The sequence below is a fragment of the Panthera tigris genome, chromosome B1 (genome assembly GCF_018350195.1).
Source record: "Panthera tigris isolate Pti1 chromosome B1, P.tigris_Pti1_mat1.1, whole genome shotgun sequence".
NCBI lineage: Eukaryota > Metazoa > Chordata > Mammalia > Carnivora > Felidae > Panthera > Panthera tigris.
The window spans coordinates 120,266,751-120,291,792 of record NC_056663.1 but is presented as its reverse complement, the minus strand read 5'-3'; the positions used below and the strand labels follow the sequence as shown (position 1 = coordinate 120,291,792).

The window sequence follows — 25,042 nt, the reverse complement described above, 5'->3', positions numbered from 1 at the left end:
ACACAATCCTGGCTCTTTCTACTTAATCATTCTTTCTTTCTCCTTAGCTCATTTGTCTTTTTTCTCTAGCTTCATCAAGAAGGGTTAATTTAAGGGGCTCCTGAGTGGCTCAGTCAGTTAAGCGTCTGACTCTTGATTTCAGCACAAGTCGTGATCTTACGGTTTGTGGGATCAAGCCCCGCATTGGGCTCCGTGCTGACCGCACAGAGCCTGCTTGGGATTCTCTCTCTCTCTCTCTCTCTCTCTCTCTCTCCTCTCTGCCCCTCCCCCGCTTGTGCTCCCACACACGCTCTGTCTCTTTCTCAAAATAAATAAACATTTAAAAAAAAAAGAAGGGTTAATTTTAAGAATTAGTCTTCAATTTTCTTATATTTATTTCCTTTCACATCAGCCACTTTGGAGACCTATTTGACTTTTAATAGATTCTATTAGGACTTTTAATTCCAAGCCTCTGTCACCAGCTCAGAATTTGTTCCCAATTTGCAGGGCTTCACTTCCAAATTCTGCTTGGACCTTTCCAGAGTTACGTGTGTCACTTTTACTCAAACTCATCTTCTCCCGAAATTGGTGAGTTTTTCCATAAATATTCTCATCCTCCTAGACACCTAGGCTTGAAACCACCCAAATCAACTTTTCTTTCCTTTGCCCCACTGATTCTATAGCTGTAAGTCCCCGGGATAGCTCTTTGGAATAGCTCCCTGTAGATCTTATTCTTAACAGTATCTTTGTTTGGTCACCTCAACTTCCAGATACATTATGAAGTTCCCGCATTATATTCCTACTCAGCCTTTGTTTCGTTTGTAAGCATTTTTCCAAGCTCATCAACTTCAGGTGATGTGTCAATGCTGACGGTACAAGAATCCTATCACTACTGTGTTCTTTGGGAGCTATTTATTTATTTAGTATACAGAAATGTTTCCATTTTATATTAAAATGGAATCCCCCTCCCAAAACACTGTCATTATTATAGGACATAAAACTTTTTTTTTTTTTTTTTCAAATTGGGAACCTGAAATACAGGATGCTACAATGAAGTGCACAGAAATAACAATAATTGCAGCCACAAGAAAAGTTCTAAGTTAATGATTCTTAGTGTGTGTGCTGCTACCAGATGCACAAAGAAAAGGGGAGTTTTTACAATGAAATTCATCTCAAATGTGCATCGTGGCAATTAAATACAGTTTTGAATGAAAATATACAATCAAACCTTTATAGAGGTATTCCTCAGGGACCAATAAAATGCCATGTTAGTCCCACAAATTCCCAACTTTACACTTTCACAGCTAGGGATGGCTTTTTATTTTTATTATTATTATTTTTTTAATGTTTATTTATTTTTGAGAGAGAGTGTGAGTGGGGGAGGAGCAGAGAGAGAGGGAGACACAAAATCCGAAGCAGGCTCCCGGCTCTAAGCTGTCAGCACAGAGCCTGACACGGGGCTCGAACTCACGAACTGCGAGGTCGTAACCTGAGCTGAAGTCGGACGGATGCCTACCGACCGAGCCACCCAGGTGCCCCTAGGGATGGCTTTTTAAAGCTAGACAGAAAGAAGTGGGAAGACACTCTGGAACCCACGATATTAGACATCAAGAATTATCTAATAATTCAAAGCAGATGATGGGAGATAATTTTGTTGTATACAATTTAGATAGTTTCGTAGAGGCATGCAAAAAAACTTCTCTGATCCCATATTCAGTGACTGGCCTGTGGTTAACATTAGGATAAGGCAAAACTGTGGATAAAGGATAAGAGTTCCACCATGTGGTTTGCTCTCTAGATGAAAGCAGAGACATAAATTCTAATTTAATATCAAGTCTTTCCAGTGCAGCCTGAAACTATATTTGGCTCGAAATGTCTTAGTTTTATTATTTTTTTTTCTTTCCTTTCTTATTCTACAGGATTTCAGTTTCACTTTCATGATTTTTCCTTGTTAACCAGACATGTCACAGTTTCAAACATATTTTGTGTCTATGTGTGTGCATACGTATATACACATGCACACATATACATGTGTGATCTCAGAGTCTAAGATTTTAGGACCTAAAAGAAAGCTGCAAATAAATAAATATTTTTAACTCATGAAACTGTCATTAGGTTTTTAATGCTTATCGCTATTCCAGATGTCCTTGTTGTTACAATGAACAATAAATAAACCTCTGAAATGATGCAGATTGCTTGATTTCTGCCAGTCTTTCCCCCCATTTTGGGATCACCAACTAATCCTTGGGCTGAAGAGAGTTTTCTTCATTAATGAGAATTAACTACCAGATAACATACATCTACTTGGATTTCTTTCTTCTGTAAAATGTTCTGGGGAATCACAACCCTAAACTGAAACCAGCCTGTAATTTTATCATCCCAAATCAGAAGTGGAAACAAGAAACAAAGACCCCAATACATATAAATTAGATCCTCCAAAGACATTCATTGGTATTCAACTGTTTCCAAACTCTACAAGATAATAGAAATTTTGTATTTTATTTTCAACATAAAAGAGCCACAGACCAATTTAAACTAACAACTTTGTTCTGGATAGGGTATCAAATTCTTTTATTTGTAAGGCAGAAGCTAAGGAGGAGAGATTCAGGACATGATTTCTACTCAGCAAAAACTAGAACCAGAGGACTTACTGGCTGCTCAGATACACCAACATGTTTAATGTGATGAAACACATAACTTCTTGGAGTCAACTCAGATTAAAGGAATAGAATGAAACTGTTTTATGTGCAGTTTATTTGACTTTCATGGCCAAATAGTGCAGAAAAAAAAATCTCCTATTTATTTTGCAGTATATTTAAACAGAACAAACTATATTCTATTTAAGTGCTGTTGTGTTAACAACAATAAAAGGCATCATGCTGTTTCAAAAAAAAAAAAAAGATTTCATGCGTTGTAGCAACTGGTTGTAGAAAGTTCAAGAGGGTGAGGACAAGGCACATGTTAGTTTGAATCCAGACTCCATTACTTCACTAGCTGTGTGACCCTCAGCTTTAACCTCCCCTCATCCAGTGGCGAAAGTTTCATATGTAAGATAAGAATCATCCTAGCACCTATATCAATAGGCTGTTCTGAAGTGGAGATAATATTAATCACCTAGTAAACATATATATGATAATGAAGAATTGAATGACAGTTAATAATTAGAATTTTTTGCTGGTCAAAAGGGTAAACATTAGTGAAGAGTTAATACATGTAAAGGACTTGGAATAATGCCTGAGACATAAATGCTAAAGAGGAGCTGAAAGAACCTGAAGGAAAAACAAATTAATCCCATAGCTTACATTCCTCTAGGAAATGAGAAGAATCCCTATCTGCTATAGACTTTATAGACACTAAAAGGTCAACCCGAGAAGGTAAAAAGATAGTCATGGGTTGTACAGATATCATTACTACCTGTGACTTTTCAGGTGACATTGGATATGGAGCAAAATACTGAGAAGAACTAGATAAATCTCTCAGGGAGATATTCCACATCCTTTCACCCCCTGCCCTTAGAATAAAGCAGCCATTTTAAGGAAGAGGTTCAGTTAAGTTCTTTGATGGCTTCTGATTCTTGCTTTCATCTCTGTAGCCATCAAGCTCGGGAGCCTGGTAGGTAGAGCAGAAGGCCAGGCCCCAGAGAGAGACAGACTGCAAACCTCATGCAGGAGGGACTGGGAAGAATTAGAAACTTTATTCTGAGGTTGAAAATAATAGTGCACCCCTCACTCCAAAAGAAGAAACTTCAATATACTTTCTCAATAAACTGTAGTCTCAGAGAGTCAAAGAATTCTGGAAAGTTTTACAAGTTCTTCTCTGAGCACCTCTGAAGAAATTCATAGCTTTTGCATCATGTTCTAATAAGCAGTAAAGAACATTTCTTATTGTTTACTTCAAAATGTATGATGTCCTAAGTTAAACATACTTTTTACAAAAATATTTATTTATTTATTTTGGGGGGGGGGCAGAGAGAGAGGGAGACAGAGAATGCCAAGCAGGCTCTGTGCTGTCAGCTCAGAGCCTGACATGGAGCTCGATCCGATGAACCATGAGATCATGACCTGAGCCAGAAACCAAGAGGTGGATGCTTAACCAACTGAGCCACCCCAGTTCCCCAAACATACTTTTAATTAATATTTTTATTTCTTTAGATTTAAGCATGGTAGAGTCAGCTTTCAGTGGTCTGCTTAGAAACAAACAAAAGTTTCTAAGTGCCTTGAAAAAAACATGCAGTCTTATAATTGGAATTAACACGATTAAAAACAAATTCTGATGAGTGACTGACGATTGGAAGAAATTATTTTAAAAGCAGAGTAAGCCACAAAATATATCCTTTCATATGTAAGAGACTGAGAGGGTGGATAAAGAGAACTCCCCATTAGTGAAGTAAACACTGAGTTAGTCTTGGTAATAGTTAACTGTGCAGGAAACACCTGTACTGTTGAAATGTACAGGCATTTTGGCTATGGCACATAGTAGGTGCTCAATATATATTTGATGAGTATATGCATTAATATCTATTATAAACTTACCTATTCTGTATAACATATTACACTTTTATTATATCGTCTATATTATAATTATTGGCCAATGAACTTGACCACAATAGAGATTTGTTAACAAAGGCCTATCACCTTATTAATGCTAATTAATCTTTCTCTTGAGGAATAAAAGGAACATAGAGAAAGACATCTATTGTAAAATGTTTGTTGACTTTTAAGATACCACCAGGGAGGTATTCTTCCTTTAGAAAAAAAGACTCCATCATGATGAAAATATTATCTCTTAAATGATATCACTAAGCCTGGAAGAGTTAATAGTAGCAAACTGTGGCTATAACATAGGAAACACCTAGAATCTGGAAGAAGCAGAAAATATCCATTGAATTCTGGATATTTCAAAATATATCAATATATTTACTGAAGTAAGTTCTTACAACTATTCTTTAGCTAATTCTAACACAGTAAAAGTTTAGGCATATATTATATATTTAAAAAAATTTTAACGTTTATTTACTTTTGAGGCAGAGAGAGACAGAGCATAAGCAAGAGACGGTCAGAGAGAGAGGGAGACACAGAATCCAAAGCAGGCTCCAGGCTCTGAGCTGTCAGCACAGAGCCCAACACGGGGCTCGAACTCACAGACCGCGAGATCATGACCTGAGCCGAAGTCGGATGCTTAACTGACTGAGCCACCCAGGCGCCTCTATATATTTTATATTCTATTATATATAGAATTCTCTCTCCTTCCTTACATTATACATGCCCTTGAAATGTGACATATGACTGAAGAATAGTCTATGGAGACAAACAGGCAATGATGATAGAAGTTACAGAGAGGAGTAAAACTATGAGATCATAGGAATAATTGTACACTTCACATTTACGTAAGTATATAGACTCTATTCATATGAGTGTATGAATCCTTTTATTTCATTTCTGCCTACAACATTAGGTAGTTTGCATTCGTAGATGTGACCTGCGCTAATCCAAGTAAACATCAAATCATGCCGTTTAGATGCTAACTTCCAGAAGGGGCCACATTCACCTTTCATTTGACTTAAATGCAGTTTTTAAAGGTAAACATGCTATCAGTTTAAACTTCCACAAGATCTAGTTTCTGCTGCCACCTTCACTCTTCATTTTATAATCTGTCTCATTCTATTGATTGAGCATCAGCCTCTCTATCAGACTGGAACTTCATCAAGCCACAGGTCTGTCTTGCATCTTGGAATCCTGAGTTCCCTACACAGACTAGGTTTTTATCCCATGTTTATAGAAGTGGTTTGCTCTCGAACTTTCCCCTCCAACTACATTTTTGTTAGTTTCCATTCATTTTGGGGTACTTCTGTAAGATCTACAGTGATTTTTTTCTCTCCATCTTTTTTTCACCTGATGGATCTTTCTTTCTTTTTTTTTTTTTTAATGTTTATTTATTTCTGAGAGACAGAGAGAGAGAGAGAGAGAGAGAGAGAGTGCAAGTGGGACAGGGGCAGAAAGAGAGGAAGACACAGAACCTGAAACAGGCTCCAAGCCCCGAGCTGTCAGCACAGAGCCTGATGTGGGGCTCGAACCCACAAACTGAGAGATCATGACCTGAGCCAAAGTCGGACACTCAACCAACTGAACGAACCACCCAGGTGCCCCAGATCTTTGTTTCTTATAGAGGAAGTGTACTCTTCAGGGGTAACCGAATACCAAACAGTATCTTAAACAATAATACAAAAGGTGCATATAGCTTATTCATTACTTATTATTATAGATATGAAAAATTATTGGTATTGACATGAATACCAACATATTAATGTGTAAATATATATTTTTTGTCATAAACATCAAAATTTGAATAACTGACAGGAACAACTTCACTAAAGGCACTTTTAGAAGTTACTCAGTAAATAGTAATATCTGCTAAAGGATTACTTTTTAAAAATTTGTTATTAAGGAGTGAAAAAAGTCACTTAGCAATGTGCGCTACTGAAAGACGGTCATTAAAATAGCTCACTATTCAACAGTGTTTTCAGAATCATGGGAAAATTATCTCATGATGTGTGTGTGTGTGTGTGTGTGTGTGTGTGTGTGTGTTTGGTGTGTGGTTTTTTGTGTATTTCTTCAAAACAAATAGAAAATATAATATCTTCCATTCTCGATTGTATGTTATAATTTAACATAATCCAAATCTTAGAAACATATTCCTTGGGTTACCTATGAGACACCAAGTAATCACCTGGCAAATAGCATTAGCACAAAGGCTCAAGCCTCTTACCATCAAATCCATCTTCTTCTGACCCTAGTTCATCATCTGAGCAGATGTTGAGGACATTTACCAGCATTTCAGTCACTAAAAAGGAAAAGAATAAAAATTAAAAAGTCCAGATTTTCAGTTATAGCCTTAATTATTACTCTGGCATTATTAATGAGCAAGCTTAGCATTTCTTACCTATATTGTATATAGAATCTCCTGCAAAGCACTTTCTATAAAATCCTGATCATAAAACACAACCGGCTTGGTGATTCTACACAGACTATATGTTTATAAAAGTATTAGCTCATGCCTATGAAATGGTATGGTAACATTTAACTAGCTATGTCAACAGACAATGGACAAATCAGATATGTGGCTGTGAATATACTATCGATCTATGAAGGAGGAAGTGATTCCTTTTGAATTTTCATTTGTTTGTATGATGATGCTATTACATCTAGACCACATTGCAACCATCTGTTTTGCAGGGACTAAGTGAATGCTAGATCTCTCTCTCTCTCTCTCTCTCTCTCTCTCTCTCTTTTTTTTTTTAATTCTTTTAATCCCCCCAGAGAACCCAGCACAGTGATGGGCATGGGTTTTGTTTGAGATGAATTGCCGACTGACAAACTAATATTCGAAGTAGTTTTGAGGGTACTAACTTTAAATTTTATTTTCAAAACTTTATGAATAAAGCTTTAGTAAGTTTAAGAAGACACTTAATTGAGTAAACTTATTACAACCAGATTGTATTAAAGCGTTGTCACAGAAATTAGTACATGTTACTTTTACACTAAGGTGCACGCTATTTACATTTAACAACTTCTGAAATTAGGTTGGATTCTGTCATGAAGGTGAAAAGAAAGTGGCCTACTATTTCTTCAAGAGCTCCTTTTAAAAATCAGTGTGATTCTAGAGTGGAAAATCTATGATAAAGAGTAAATATCAATGTAGCCAATATTATTCCACAGCTTCCATTTAACTATCAAAAGTGAATTATGTATACAAATATACTAATAGGTTCTTTTGTAATAGATGTTCAAAATCTGAACATTTCCTGGAAACAACCCAAGTGAAGGGTGTTCAAAGGGTTCTCAGTAGTTGTCAGGATTCACACTGCTTCTGCTTCCAGAGAAGCCAACAGAGGACAGTAACACATGGTGTGTTCTGATCAGTGTAGGGAGGTGGTGACATGGCGTAGTGCTGGGAACATTTATCAGACTATTAAAATTTACTTTTGACTTATTTTGGTATCTGAAAGAAAGACTTCTTCACTGACAAATCATAACTTCACGATTTAATCATTTTAAGGAATTTAAGGGAAAAAACCTTCCATACATATTATAGGAAAATAAATACTACATTCATATATCATACACATTTATTAATACAAATAAATACATATTTCAGAAAAAATGTATAGCTTTTCTCTAAAACCCCTATAAGGGTTCTGAAACATGTGCAAACTCTTACCTTTATTCTGATGCCTATTTACCTTCTCTGGTGATGTGTCATATCATGCCTGAGTTATGACCCGGTTTGCCCCTGTTAGCCCTCCTGAACTAAATGCTTAAGCCCAGTGAGTGCAGGACTTTCCTTGAAATTTTTGATGAGGTTTAGGTCAAAATATAAAACAAAACAAAGAGGGAAGGAAGGAAGGAAGGAAGGAAGGAAGGAAGGAAGGAAGGATGGATAGGAAAGGAAGGGAAACCAATTCTTTTGGAAAACTGGACAAGTTAATAGTCAATAACTATGTAAATGTAAATCTGTCTCATCTTGTAACACATTAATGGTCGCCAATTTGTAAAGAAGTATTTTTGTTGTTGTCGTATATATTGTCTTTTAAATTATTATGGCCATTAATCACTGTCACACAGTGATTATTATCAACATCAGAAATGTGAGAAAAGCATGGCTATCTTAACCTTTTAATTTGACAGGTAGTTTATAAAATAAAATAGCGCCTGAATTAAGATAGGAGGATAAGGGGGAAAAGTAGCCACGATAGCTTGAAGCAAGTCAAAACTACATATCTGCTATTTTTCAAAGAGTTGTAGTATTCCAATGAGATCACATAAATTCTAATGTTTCTCATTGCTCTTGTTTCCCCTTATTTCACTCATAATATTTTGTTAGCAGGATACACAGTGACACACTTTCAAATCTTTTCCCTCATGTTGCCACTTGTGACTTTTATTGGTCAGGCCAAAGTGTTTCTCTGTTTTATGGTAAAACAGTCCACATCCCCTCCCCTTCCTTCCCATATCATTGCAGGATTCCACAACACACCTTTTTCCCCAACAAAGGGCAGGGACCAAGTGAAAACATCCATGAAATTTGGAAGCCAGTATGGGTGAGGAGAACAGTTGAATTGCCTGATGTTCATGACATTGTTCTCATACTTCAATACTGCAGCTGAAAACAACAAGAACAAAGACATTAGGTTTACGTGTAATATTTCTGCTTCTCCACATGGCCTCAGCTGATCAAGAAAATTAAACTGTGTGACTTTAGGTCCAAAATATCAACGCCAGTAGCTTAATCAGTCATGAATGTATACACGACTCGGGAATTAAACTATACTCAATGTAATATGAAACTGCACAATATATGAATGCTAAATATGAAATGGCATTACAGTTTAGCAAATATTTATATAAAACAGTTAATCAAATGTCTATCAGGAATTGGTCAAGCTCCTCTTACAGCCAAGAATATTCTAGTCTTATTTAACAGTTGATGACCCTAATAAAAGTGGTATAGCTAAATCATTTTCACAATTTAATAATCTCCTCAAATATTTGAACAGAATTTACTTCTATGTTTTCAAAGAAAGCATGCATTTTCCATTAGAACTCACAATGGTTGTACACAGTAGTTGAAATTAGACTGCATTCTTGACTTAATAAAATAAAATGTTTGGATTGGATCTTACATAAAATAATATACTGGTATCTGACTTCACTCATGACTTCTGGAAAGGAATCACCATCCATGACTTAGGAAATGAATCTACCCTTTTCACTCTGCTTTGTATAGTGTCTGTAGGTTAGATACACAGTCACAGAGAAAGCTATGGTTGCAGAGATCTTAAGATCATTGCTGGTCTCACTTCTAACCAGACTCAGAAATTCAAATTCATTCCAAAGCAATCCCAATACAAGGTTAACAGGTCTCTGTGAGTCCCTTCCTTCCTTCCTTCCTTCCTTCCTTCCTTCCTTCCTTCCTTCCTTCCTTCCCTCTTCCTTCCTTCCTTCCTTCTTTCTTTCTTTCTTTCTTTCTTTCTTTCTTTCTTTCTTTCTTTCTTTCTTATTTCAATTTTGGGGCTTCTGGGTGGTTCAGTTGGTTAAGCATCTGACTCTTGATTTCAGCTCAGGTCATGATCTCACAGTTCATGGAATGAAGCCCCGCACTGGGCTCTGCACTGACAGCACAAACCCGGCTTGGGATTCTCTCTCCCTCTCTCTCTGGCCCTCCCCAACTCATGCTCTTTCTCTCAAAATACATAAATAAACTCAAAAAAGAAGATTTTGTTTTGAAGTAATCTCTACACCCAACATGGGGCTCGAAATTATAACCCCATGATCAGGAGTTGCATGCTCTACCAACTAAGCCAGCCAAGCACCCCTCTGTGAGTACTTTCAATTTAGGAAGAGCTACTTGTTTTAACAGCATCATCTATTCTATGGATAGACAAACAATTTTAAGTTGTGGGAAATTCTCAAGTTGAGTTTAAAACTTCTTTACCACTCAGTGATCCTAATTCTGCCTTCTGGATAGATACAGAACAAGTATACTTCTGATTCTAAATGACAATCTTTTAAATACGAATCACAATACTCTTGCATCATACCTTCTTAAACTTTGGTAAGATTTTGCTTTTATTATCGTCTCATGGCATAATTAGCATCACATTAGTGAAAATTATTGAACAGATCCTAGATGATGTCAAATGGGTTTTTTCTTGTTTTGTTTAGGCTTTTAAAACATAGAGAAAGCAATCATTTCAATACTTTATGTTGTAGCCTGTGATTACAGGTGAGAGATCAAAGATAGCTCTTCGAAATCTAGTTTTTGAAAAGCTACCAAACGTTTACTGCTTTCGAGCCTTAATGTCTGCATTAATATCTTAACTTCTTACTTACCAATATCTGTAACATAGCATTGCTTTCCTAACCGTGTTTGCTCTTCCACCGGGAATATTTTCTTAGAAACCTCTAAATACCCCAGGTTTTCTATCCTATGGTGTTGAACCCAGACTGTATCCCTTCAGGGAAATCTTTTCTGATTTCTTCTAGCGGATCTAATCTCAACCTTCCTCTGCATTCCAAAAGCTCTTGACTTAAACATCTATACTGCATTTATTATTTGATATTGACCATAGCCATTGTGTGTATATATATATATATATATATATGTGCATGCCAAACTTCTATATCTTTAGGGACAAGTATCATACAACGGGCTTTATATTTCTTTGTGCTTCACATAATACCTTCTCAGTATAAATGCTCAGAAGCTAAGGATTCATCTTTCTATTTCTCTTACAATTTTTTTTTTTTAAGAAAATTCTTCCTAATCCCTTTGGCTCTTCTTCATATGAGAGGGCTTTTCGTCCCTTTCCTTCTTCCTGCTCATCCTTATTCTGGATGCATGCCACATTGGCAATGTCCCTGTAAAAGTGTGGCCCAGAATGAAGATAAGTTTTTTGGTGGGTTTAACCAACACAGAATATGAGGAGGATATATAGTTTTTTGTAATGTGGATACTATATATATCATATTGCAGCCTAATAATATGTTGGTGTTGTCAGCAGCTTGCAGTTAACTAAAATCATACTTGAGAACAGTATGGTCTTTGCTTCAAAACATATTTGTGGCTCACCAGCACAGTTCCAGGGAACAGAATCACTACACTTTGGGGACAAGAAATGCAGATAGTGCAGTCACTGACATGGAAGGAATTAATATCTTCTTCCCACAGACTGCTGAATCCTTCCTATATACCTGTAACCCCATTCTTCTTTAAATTATCCTATCATTTATGCCATAAGACACTTGACCTAAGGATACATTCATATAGTATTAAAGCCATGCAAAATGAAAAAAAAAATCATGGCAAATTACCATACAAATATCTCTGATCTGCCAGATGGAAAAGGTGAAGTATTTCCCACCTTTGCTAAGTACTACCTGAATACTGGCTCCATTTAAAAGGTCTTTACTATTTTTGGATACAGCATATTCATAGCAGGAGTATGTTCTCATGTCTTCAAAAGATCTTTAAGGTTCTAATCTTTTTGAAGAGCAATGTCTCCTGTGAGCTTCCCCCGCTTTTTATCTGGCATTAGATTGGTGCAGCAGGAGGAAGGAAAATAGATGTGAAAACTAGCCTTGGGCAAATAACCTCTCCAAATGCCCTGGCAGAAAGGGAGAGATTCTATAGAATATGTCATTTAGTCCTTACTACAAATCTGAGAGGCAGGTGTGACTGCCGTTATGTTATAATCCAAGGAACGGAAGTTGAGAAATGAAATGGCCTGCTCAACATCATTCAATGAGCAACTGAAAGATAGGACTCATATTTAAACTCAGGTTTTACTGACATCAAACCCATCCCCTCTCCACCAGTCCCTCTGTCTCTTATAAATTATAAATGGATGAATTCTAGTCTTAGCTGTTATACTAACTTAACCTTGAATATAGTATTCATAATTAAAGATGTTTTAGCTTTTGCCAAAATCATATTTGAGAAAAATGAAATACGATGAAAATTTACAAGTGAGGGTATGGCTTGCTCAATAGATAACACAGAGGTTCTGTTTTGGAGCTGGTGAGATAAAGCATTTCTTCATTCGACGCTGACTCAGTATAATTTATCTGAGTGCCTACTGATAAAGCAGGAATTTTTCCAGATTTTATTTTTGTTTATTGACAGCAGAAATAATAAATTGTCACAGTAGCTACATTTACTAAGCATCTGCTATATATCAGGCATTATATTTGGTCTTTTACAAAACGTAATCACAAATCTTCACAATAGCCCTCAAAACTAGTTCTTATTTGCATTTCAAAAATAAGCAAACAGAGAGGTTATTTGCCCAAGGTCACACTTAAGAAGCAGTTAAATTCAGTTCTGGTCTGAGTCTAAATTCCCCGATCTTTCTAGTATTCCATGATATTCTCACCCCAACTGCATAAACTGTTCATTGCCTGCCAAGTTTTAAATACAGATTCTCCTTCCACATTTATTCTTTGTAAAAAAGAGCACTAGACTGGAAGGCCAGGAGCCCAGACTGCTAGATGGGTTCTGTCATTAAGTACTCACAAGACCCGAGGTCACTTAAAGTGTTTAGATTTCAATTACCTCACCTAACTTCATGGATTTATCTAGATAATTTATATGACCACTTCCAGATCTGAATGATAACAAACTTCTGGAACAAAGACCTCATCATTAATGCAATGAATAATATTCTCAGTAATTCTAGAGACTATTTATAGAACGTTTTTCTACTTCTCTATAGGTTAGAGAAAAGAATAACTTAAAAATACAAATACACCAATATATATATTCTTTTTTCTTCAGCAGCATAAGGTATTCACTCAAAGATACTTCCTGAATAACCTTACATTAATAAGTTACTCATAAATTTTTATGTTTTTTGTATAATACATATATGTGTATATATGTGTGTGTGTATGTATATATATATATATATATATATATATATATATAATAAAAGTACATGAAAAAAACCCTTAATCTAAAACAGTCCCAAATATCTACAGTCACGAAATTCACAGTTAACATTTCATCTTCCACCTCCCACATCCACCCCTGCCACCTGCCTCTAACTGTCACTGGGATTACAAAACTCAACTAGAGCCCTAACAGTGTGCTGTTCTCTGAAGTACTTGAAAGACATTTATCTCCAGTGCAATATAAATAATACAAGTGGTTGTGCTTCAAGAATCACTCGAGACCAACTCCTGAGACCTTGTCTGAGAAATAGAGAAAGAACAAAGCCTACTATCAAGAAATCTCGCCATTATACTGGCAATTATACATGACCTCCTGTCATTTAACAATTGCATCAGAGGCCTACAGAGAGATTATGACATATATACAAGGCCATGTTATTAACCAAATTCAGAGCTGACCAGACAGTCTAGAAACAAGTGCTCTTCTTTTGCACATGTGCTTGTGAAAAATAGCCAGAAAAAAAATTGATATAATGGAAAGAATACTAATTTCCATAAACCTGGAGGCCTGACTGCCTATTCTTTCTCTGATGTCAAAGTTATGGCCTTAAAGTTATGCAATTACTTGGTCTAATCATTTTTACTGCACCTGTAGAACCCTATACAAACAAACATGTAAGCCATGCTGTGTATGAGATATAAAATCCATAATCAAGAGACAGCTCCTACCTGAAAATAGGGAAGGGCCACTTGAACTCTTTTATTTCTAATGACACAATTAGGTACAGCAAATAGACTGAAACTCAAGGAATAGAATCCATTCCTCTGTCTACCATATGATGCAATAAAATGCTAGGCCATATCCAAATCTGTAAATTAAAGGGCTCTCCCCTACATTAAAATTTGAGATTTTGATGAGACACAAAAACCTGTATTTCCTTGGTAATATTGCTCAACACCTTCTTTACAACTGCCATCACCAGGGAGGAGGAGGATAGGACAATGAGTAAGATATATAGATAGAGATGATAGAGATAGAGATAGAGATAGAGATAGAGATAGAGATAGAGATAGAGATAGATATATAGATAGATATAAATATCCAAAGAGAGCTTCTAACTTAAAAGAAGTTATCAAAATATTGCTAGCAAGGGGCATTAAAACCATAGGCTCAACACATTTCAAGTGGATTTCAAGAAGAACACAAAGTTCCTTTCTGAAAGTCTTTAGATTAGAATGTAACACTCCCAACATACCTCACTCAGGTTTCTCAACATTACCAGGGCTGTTTTCAATAGAGGGGAGAGAGGTCAAAAGAATGGAAATAATGAATTCTAATAACATTTTTCATCTCCTTAGCTCTAATTGGCCATGCACTCCCATCTTCAAAAGATGGGGCAGAGGGATAGAAAAGAAAGGTGAAAAGGAAGCAAATGGCAGCATTCCAGAATCATAATCCATCCAGAAATAGAAAAAAGAAAGGAAGAAAGAGAAAGAAAGAAAGAAAGAAAGAAAGAAAGAAAGAAAGAAAGAAAGAAAGAAGAAAAAGTGTAATAGACTCAGGATTTTTTTTCCCTTTCAGTTCTGTCACTTGTAGACGATAGATACCCCAGCAGGAAAACCCCCATCATGTTCTTTTGGCAAAGTCCTACCATCACAGAAGGAGACATGATGGCTTGATGGATAAAATTCTTGAAATTGGACCTATACACTCATAATATCCTTTACCAATATTTTAAGATTATGCCATATACTGCATGAAAGGATTTATTTGATTCTGGGAGAGATGCTGTACATTTTCTAAAACTGTATTTTCCAATAAAGATTACCGTTTTAAGGTATAATCTTCTTTGAAGATTTTGTGAAGATATATATCTATAATATATCTACATATATACACAGTTTTTGTAGTTCAAATTATAGCATCTATAAGCACAATCTTGGTGATTTCTTCCATTTTGAAACCTCATTTCTAACTCCTGTGTCTTTTTTATCTTTCCCTGAATGTCCTGTACTTGCCCAGTGTATTCTGTTTTAAAAACATTCTTTTTATTATTATTACTAGTGACTTAGTTTAAGGGAAATTTATTAATTCATGAGGATTACTGTATTTGGTGAGCAAGGACTACACTTATAACTCACTTTTACACTATAGCTCATAAGATTGAGCACAAAGTAAGTGTTTAAGTCTTTTATAAAGACAGATACCAAGTTTTCTTTTAAGCTGCCTGATTCAGTACTTCACATAGGGTCTTTCACAGGCAAATTCTCAATAACTTCCGTGTAATGACTGAATTTAATCACCTGAAATATTTTATCATTAATAACTACAAACAGTAGGTATATATAATTTCCCTGAAGCTGTGAGCTAAGGATTTTGTGTTTATCAAGATACACACGTGTGTTACTATATATAATCCTCTTATCCACACATCTAGTCCCTGCCTGCTTCTCCTTCCTTGTACATGTATCCTTCATGGCACCTTGTTAACTTTGCTACAAGTGCCCTACATACAATTTGGATGATAGTATCTTCCTTACATGGAGGAAAGAGACGGTACCAGATATATCTATGAAATAATATGAGCCAATTTTATAATTATATGTGCATGTGTGTGCTACATATTTCCTTTTTGATATTGCATTAGTAAATTTTGAACCAGCTCATTATTTAAATATAGAATTTTGGGTAAAGTCAATAAAAGGAAGATGATGGAAGGGATGAAGAAGGCAAAGATCTCTCTTTTTCTTTTAGTGCTTTGTAACATACCTGGCACATGGCTGATGTTTAATAATGTTGGTTGAAGAAAGGATCTAAGGAAAGGAAATAGAGAAAGGAAGGACAAGATGGAGAAAGACAGGAAGGACAAAAGGAAGGCAAGCAGGCAAAGAAAAAGTAAAAACAAAAACAAAAACAATTTCAAAAACATAAAACATATAACTTCCCAGGACACTAAAAGTGTAACTAACAACACATGAACAGTCTGAAGGGTACATGTTGGAATTTAGGAGAAAGACAAAAATGTCACTTCAGATGCTAACTCCATTTTAAAATTGTAAAAGAGTCTCTAAAATAGACAAGAATGGAAAAAACATTGGCCCTGCCACATTATAACTGTGTAAACTTACGCAAGTATTACTCCTTGTGTGAGCTTTACCTCCAAAACTTGCAAAATAGGAATAATTACTATTATTTTGAAAGTATGGTGTTCAAATACAATAATACATGGGATTAATATCCATGATAATATGTAATCACAAAAACTACTTGGCAACTGAAAAACAGAAGTATCAAGATGCAGTTTCAAGTTCTTCAAGGAGGGGATGGCTATCCATTTTTGACACTTTTCCATTTTATAATTCCCACCTAAAGTGTCATATCCAAATACTAACACCCAGAGAGTCTGGGCCAGAAACTGATCCTTGGAAGTAGCTCAAGTCCAGTGAAACACAGAATTGTTTCTAACATTACAATTTCACATGGAGAATTTGAATTTCGATTCAGTATTTTTTGCTAAGTCAATAAGAAAGAACTAGTTATGAGTTTTAGCTTTAAGTTCTAATCTGTGTTATTATAATGCTAACATAAGATTTATGCCACCTTAGTAAATGAGAGAGAGAAAGAGGTTTAGCTGAAGCTTTGAACTGCTGGAGAAGATGGCATGGACATAGGAAACACTGTACCCATGCTTGGCTTCCATTCAATGAAGTCAATACATCCCAGCTCCAAGTGCATAACACAGGTACCCTGGTGGGAAGTACCTTGAAAACTGGTGGTATCTGCATGCAATCACAAAACACCTTTTTCACCTTCAAGGTTGTACTTGATATCAAGCCCTGAGCTATAACTTGCAAAGTTCTAGGTTGTTCCTTGGCACTGAGTTAATATTAAACCCACACACTTGATATTTTCTGTGGAAAGTAATATCACGCAGACTTTTTGACATTGTCAGGGTAAAGTCTCTTGTAGATCTAGAATTTCTAGATATTGAATAGCAAGGGATAAGCCATTCATTGGTGTCTTCAACATTATCTAGATTGTCCCTGTCTTTCCTCCTATGAAATGCTTTACAAAGAATTCGATTTCTACAGAATCTTCTAACCGTCTGTCAGAAAATGGAATACAACACCTCAGGATGCATCCCCCAGCTGGTCTTGTTCAAGGGGCAGTAGTAGAGTACTGCCGATAAAACTGTGTGAAGGATTTAGCCTTGTTCCAGATCCTGTCTTCATCCCCATTTAAGGGCTTATAGAACTTGGAGAGCCAAATCCTTCAATTCTATGGGCAGCCCTTTGTAAAAAGCAAGGATTATCTCATTCATGGAGTTATTACTTAGGGAAGTTCCACAATTACTTAACTGCCAAACTTTATAATTATGCAGCAGCGACAGTTACAACATCAAGAAGTTCACTTGTTAATAGCAAAGATACAGAGTGTGCATTCAATTAAAATATATACTCAGGGTAATTCTTAGATATTAAATCTTGATAGATTTTCCATTTTACCCTCTGTCCCATTAATTAAACGTTGAAATGTAAGCAAGTTGATGACTGGACTAAAACTAATCTCTTTAGAAAGTGGCCTCCAGCAATGACAGTTTGACAGTGGAGCTGAATGTACAAAAAGCAAAAGTCTAAGCGCCTAAGGGACACTTTTTAAAGAGAGAGATTAATTATTTAGTTTAGAATAACATAAAAGATGCCCCGCTCTTTTAATAACGTATATATTTGAATGTATAACATTCACGTAATATTAAAGGGATAATAAATGACTCTTCACTCCCAAAGCTCTTTTTTTTTTTTTTTTCTCATTGAAGAACAGTTAGTCATCTACATAATGGAGCCATGAGTTGAATAGGGATTCGGTGGAAACATCACCCCGAATGCCTCAGATAACAAAGCTGACCTAGAAGACAGAGGTTAACTTGCAAGCACTGAAACTCAGTCAGCTGAGTTTCAATCTCAGTGCTATTCCCTGATAAGATTGTGTGAACCATGGGGAAAGCAGGCATCCCCTCTGTGCCCCAAGTTTTCATTAATAAATCAAGATTAGAATGTAATGCACAAAGTATTGAAAGATTACATGCATTGACACATGGAAACTGAGAGCAGGTTCTAGAACAAGATAAATGTTCCATTATTATTATTATTAATCATTTGCTACTTGCATGAATAAAGAAAATAACATTTGTATACATGCTATCCCAACTGCCCAACTGAAAGGAAATATTTACATTTACTAAATATACTATTACCAACCTAAGACTTTAAAGAAAAAATATCAAAGTTGTAGCAGTCAAGGTGACAATGATAATGATAATGGTAGAAGAAATTATCATAGTTAGATTAATTCCATATATTAAAGAGTCCTTTATATAAAAGGCAGAGAAAAGGGATATTCCACTAAAACCTCTCTGCAGTTAATCTTATCCATTCATCTCAGAGAGATGTGAACTAATCAAAAATTCCTACCCAAAAGTCCTCCTCAGCCTAAATGTCTACATAAATTTATTTTCTACTACTTCATACTGATAATACAAAAAGTTAATGCTAAGAGTTTTCTTCATGTTTTCTGCTTTGATCCTTTGTAGTCTGTAGATTCCATATCATTTTTTGGGAGACTGTCCTTGGTGTAATGGTCACTATAAAGAAATTATCTTCCCATTGTGTGTAATTCAATATTCATTGGGGTAAAAAATAAAAATGTGTATTAAATAAATGGAGAAATTACTATTTTTCATAGGAGTTATTTTACTTATTGTTTTCCTTTAGTAACAACAAGAAAAACACGTAGCCTACAATTTTTTTGGAAATATCAAATAACAAAATGCTACCGTGAATGTGCATTTACGTTTCCTATATGAAAAAAGTGATCTGAGCAAACAGTTGCTCAAGACCAATTAAGAGGATCTTTAGAATTGATATGATGGCAGGAAAAAAGTACGAGCTAGGAAAACTCTTGCCGTTGAACAAAAGCTCTGGATTAATTTTATCTAACTTATAAAGCACTAGTGATCATATTTATGCCTGTGGTTATAAAGACCCAAAATATGTTTTAAAAATGTTTATGTCAATGCTAAAGATTATTCCCATGGTTAAGATCAGCTTCAAACTCTACAGAAATGGCTTCTTGCTTATAAAATGTAAGCAATTTTGTAGGGAAGTAATCTTTTTGGCATGCTGTGAAGAAACAAGCTAAGATGCTAACTTAGGGTTACCTGGGCATGAATTCTACTCCGTTCCAGAGACTGCCCCCCTCCCCCTATTTCCTTTTCCCACCCAGGATAAGGATCTGAACTAGTTGATTCTGCACTTGGCTCCTGACTCAGGCAGGGACCACCTATCACTAGGTTTGCACACATGATTCTGGAATACTGAAACAAGGTCCTGACATGACAGAACTGTGCTGCAGTACAGGAATGAGGTTCTCAGGCCTGGCAGCCTACGGTGCTGATGGTGTCACTGAAGGCTGCGTGCTCCAGCTAGACATCAGGGGACCAGGACAAGCTGGCCTCAGAGAGGTTGCATTTGCTCCTGCGTGTCCACATCATGACTGCCAATAAGATTCTTACCTCGTTTTTTTTTTTTTATTGGCAATTAAATCCTCTCTTTACAATGGTATGCCAAGCTGTAAAGTATCTTTTTATTTATAAATGGTATCCTTCTGAAGTCCCTGACTACATTTTGAAGGAAAATATTTGAGGATGTTGACTCCGCCAAGTTTTGGTGGGGCTAAAATGCTTTTTAAAAGCAATTCTATCAATTTGTCTCATTTAAAAGTCCAAACCATCATAATACATTTCTTTTCCCAGCCAAAAAGGGTAGACTTTAGCATTTTAGCAAACGATGCTCTTGTCGTCTTATCCTTGAAACCCAATTTTGTACCTCTCTCTTCCTTAACCGACTTTAACACTGAATTGATTTTTTTCCTTGTGGTCATTTTTAATCTTTGGTCTTAATTGGTAAATTAGTTTGGTTGCCATTTAGGCTTTTCTTCTCAAATCCAAAATACAGTTCATTTGATAAGTTTTATTTGATTACTTAATTTTACTGTGAGTAGCTTTTCCTGGAACTGAGTTATATAGCCCTGAATGTATATTTGCATTTCTCGATATCCGAATCACATATCCATCCACCCATCCACTCCTGCACCCATATGACAACTCATCTGGACCACAGAGAACAGGCGCCACATGGTAACTTTGTGTAATTTACTTTAGATTTTTCTGAAGCCCAGGTGTACCACTATAGAGATAAAGGATTTAACTGTTTACATCAACGCTTAAAACACATTATTCCAGAGGTTCGTTATATTTTTGGCCAAACTGAGTTGTTTAAAGCAGAGTTCACATCTACCACTGTATTTCTTGATATTGACATATTTTACTAAGATTGCTTAAATGTCACTTTTGTCAGTTAAGCTTATTATTATTATTTGGTCTCCATGGACTAATTTCCACTTTCACTCAATACCATTCTTTTCTTTGGAGTATTTTCCAAGTATATCTGAATAATTTTTGATGGAATTCTTTATTTAATGTCTATCCCACTACCAAATTATAAACCCCACTAGAGTGAAGACAATTTCCATCTTATTTATTTTATACTCCCGGCACCTGGCATGGTGCTTGGTATACAGTAAGTTCTCAGTAAAGATTTGTTGCATTGTTGAGTGGGTGAGATCGAAGTCATTTTTATAGGTGGCATATTATTATTTTTAGTTTGTTTTAATTAATTTATTTATTTTGAGAGAGAGAGAATGAGAGTGGGGCAAGGGCAGACAGGAAGAAAGAGAGAGAGAAGCCCAAGCAGGCTCCACACAGTCAATGCAGGGCCTGATACGGGGCTCAAACTCGTGAACTGTGAGATCATAACCCGAGCCGTAATCAAGAGTCGTACATGTAACCAACTGAGCCCAGGTGGCATATCATTTTATGAAGAAGGAATTGGGGGAGGAGGAGTTAAAAGCGGGAGGGGGAGGAGAGGGAGAAGGAGCACAGCAGCAGATATGTGCATGTGTCATTTCTACAGTTTTCTTCTGTTTGGTGTGTTTGGGTAATTATGAAATTGCTTTACCCTTAGGGCTACAGATTGAGAAAATTCAGATGTGCAAAGTGCTCTGCAAATGTTTCACTCCAATTTGGAAAGGGTATCAGAACTGGTTGCAACAGTAATTTAAAATGAGACGGAGTTCTGTGGGTTAATACTGGTAGGGTAACTTTTGAGCACTGTCTTGCTATTTGACTGAAGAAAGAAAATGCATCATTCAACACAGGTGTTGAAGGCCTACCATGCATAATGCAGGCTACTGGGCTTTACAATGTATATCAACAAGCCCCTGCTTCAAACTGATTATAATCTGATTGAGAAGTTATAGGAATGCTAACTGTAGGAAAAGCTAACTAGAAAAGAAAAATAATCGATGAGTACAAGGGCAAATGATTGCTATTTCAGGCATTCAGAGAAGGACTACCAAAAGAAGTCTGCATAGAAACAGCCTGGTGGGTCTAGGCCATTTAGATGAGCAGAAAAAGGGAGACAAGTAATCTAAATGAAAAAAAAAAAAAGTTATGTGGGCAAAGACGCAATGGAAGGGACAGCCAAATGGAAGGGATAGTTACTGCGTTCAGGACGAGTAGAACAATTTGGCTCAAGTAAAGCGTTCACCCAAAGAGAAGCAGAGAGATGGGTATTAAGGTAGATCGAGCCATAAAGTGAAACTATAAGTAAGAGGCTGAGGAGGACTGTATCATCTGTCAGTTTCCCTGAAGCCGCTGACAGGTGGCATAATGATAGCAACATAAAATATTCAATGATGATAATATCTTAATACCTCATAGCATTTTGTTTCAGAGTAATTTCATCTATTATTCACAAAAGAAATTTTTTTTCTCGTTTTGCAGAGATGTCACTGCATATCAATAAATGTAAATGAGCTAGCTGTTTAATAGCAGAGCTATGATTCAAATCTACATCTTCTGCCCTGGCATGTTACAAATGTAAGCAGGAGTTGTCAGAGTGAGGAAAGAGAGGCCAGGGGAGTTGTTCCCTGTATTATGCAGACCGGAAAGGATAAGAACTGCATGAATTCGTGTGGGTTACCCCAACGGATGGATGGGCCATTTACGGTCCTCATCACTTGCGGAAAGCTGCTTTTCTTGTAGGCAAGTACGAACTTCTAATCGGAGCTAACAGACATTTAAACATGAAGCTGATCGTGCATCTATTACAGGTGTTAAGATGGCAGAGTGAAAACTCTTTTCCCCATCACTTCATTTTGCCAAGGAACATTCCTGCTGCCTTTAATCTGTAGGCGCTTAAAAATCAAATCATACTATAACTGTTGGGTTATAACCCCAGACCATTTTCTGGTCATCTGGTTTTTCTTTTTTCTTTTTTCAATTTTTGTTTTTTTAATCTTTATTTATTTTTGAGAGAGAGACAGAGCGCAAGTGGGGGAGGAACAGACAGAGAGGGAGACATGGAATCTGAAGCAGGCTCCAGGCTCTGAGCTGTCAGCACAGAGTCGGACCAGACGCGGGGCTGGAACCCACAAGCCGCAAGATAATCACCTGAGCTGAAGTCAGGCTTAACCCACTTCACCACCCAGGCATCCCCCCCCCACCCCCACATCTGTTTCTAAGAATCAAATGATTAATTTAGGGATTCGTCACTCTCTGTCCATTGATTATGTTTTTGAAGGTGCTTTCAACCCAGTTTTCTTGCACCTCCTTATAAAATTCTCATTACCATTTATTTTATTCAAATCCAGTAATCCTTACTTCAGCTGTGAATAACTGACTCCTACTCCACATACTGTACACAGTGTTAGCATAATAGCTTTAAAGTGCTTCAGAGATTTTACACAAAAGTCTTTTGAAATCATGCTCAAGCTGAAGAATGTATCTTTTTTCTTCCTATCAGTTTATCTTTTTCTCTCAGAAGAATTTTTTATGAAAAGGTTCCCAAAATGAAATGCTTCTCTCCCCTTCCTAAGAGAATGTGATCTACCCTAAACACAAGAAAACAATGAAAGCAATACAAAATCTCAAAGATAGCAACTCACTGATGTCTATTTTTTTTTTTTTAATATTTATTTTTGAGAGAGGGAGAGTGTGAGCAGGGGAGCGGCAGAGAGAGAGGGAGACTCAGAATCTGAAGCAGGCTCCAGGCTCTGAGCTGTCAGCACAGAGCCTGACTCCGGGCTTGAACCCAGTAGTGGTGAGATTGTGACCTGAGCTGAAGTCGGAAGCTAAACCGACTGAGCCATCCAGCCACCCCATTAAGTTCTACTTGTTAAATCACAACACTTGACAAAGAAGCAATGTATACCCTGTGGGAGAAATTGCCATTGGTCTCAAGCAAAACTGATACCCAACATTTTGATGAGTAGAAAAAGTCTAAGTCAGTTTTATATGGAGCGAAATCCCAGTCTTCTTCCTCTTCTTCTTCTTCTTTTTTTTTTTTTTTTTTTTTTTTTTTTTTACTGTTTTAACTCTTTGTCAATTCTTAAGAAAAAACTTGTATCATCCGTGCTACTTAGTAATTGGTCTCTGTCAAGAAAATTGCTTGTTTGGGTGCTCCTTTCACCAGGTGAAATAGAAAAAAAAAATTGTTTTAATGCCATAAAAAAAAAAAACCTAAATGTTCATATTGTGTATACTTTTAGGAATTAATAGGATTGGGGCGCCTGGGTGGCTCAGTCGGTTGTGCGTCCGACTTTGGCTCAGGTCATGATCTCGCAGTCCGTGAGTCCAGCCCCACGTTGGGCTCTGTGCTGACAGCTCAGAGCCTGGAGCCTGCTTCGGATTCTGTGTCTTCCTCTCTCTGACCCTCCCCTGTTCATGCTTTCTATCTCTGTCTCAAAAATAAATAAACATTAAAACATTTTTAAAAGAAGGAATTAACAGGATCATGGTGGGACATGCAACATGACCTACGGAGGTCTTGCATTCCTTGCAGGTACCACAGGGAAATTATCTGGTATGAGAACCCACATCCAATCCAAGGGAATGAATTCTTACTGGTCTTATACAGAAGATTTTAAGACTAAGATTTTGTCTGGCAAAAAAAAAAAAAAAAAAGTGCTTCTTAAAAATAAAAGTTTCAAAAACACTGGTCTTGACTTTATTATTATTTTTTCCTTTTTCCAATCAAATGTGAGCCATTCTTTAATGTCCAGGTCACATTTTGCCTTAAACAAGTCCTTCTGTGACCATTCTAGAAAATCATTCTTGTCGAATGTACTTAGTGTTCAACTCTCTTAGTTTTACTCAATGACACCATGTCTTGTATTTTTATTCAGTCACCCACATGCCTTACTTTGTCAACTGGCTTATAAGCACTTGGCACATCAAGAGCATATTTTGTTTTACTTTGTACACTTCTTGCCACAGAGTACTAAGGACAGCTCCTCTTTTCTAGAAATTAGGCAACTAGGAAAGAGGGGGCAACTCTCTCTTGCCCCCTGCCATCCATGGTTGTGACAGAAACTTCACTGTGCCTTCTGATAACTTCTCTCTGTGGCCACAGAGGAGGGCCCACCACAGTTAAAAATGGCAGTGTAAGAGACTGTGGTGTGGCCATCCCACCCAGAAGGCATGCCTCTCTGGGCT

At 36.6% G+C, this 25,042-nt stretch overlaps 1 protein-coding gene across 2 annotated transcripts in view; it reads right to left on the bottom strand.

The window, feature by feature from the left end:
• PPP3CA (protein phosphatase 3 catalytic subunit alpha) overlaps positions 1-25,042 on the bottom strand; it is a 323,475-nt gene that overhangs the window by 27,427 nt on the left and 271,006 nt on the right. For both annotated transcript variants that reach the window (XM_042984126.1, XM_042984125.1), the window contains exons 9-10: positions 9,013-9,138; positions 6,745-6,819 (exon numbers count right to left, since the gene is read on the bottom strand). In XM_042984126.1, coding sequence (XP_042840060.1) covers positions 6,745-6,819; positions 9,013-9,138 — 201 coding nt within the window. The remainder of the gene's footprint in view (positions 1-6,744; positions 6,820-9,012; positions 9,139-25,042) is intronic.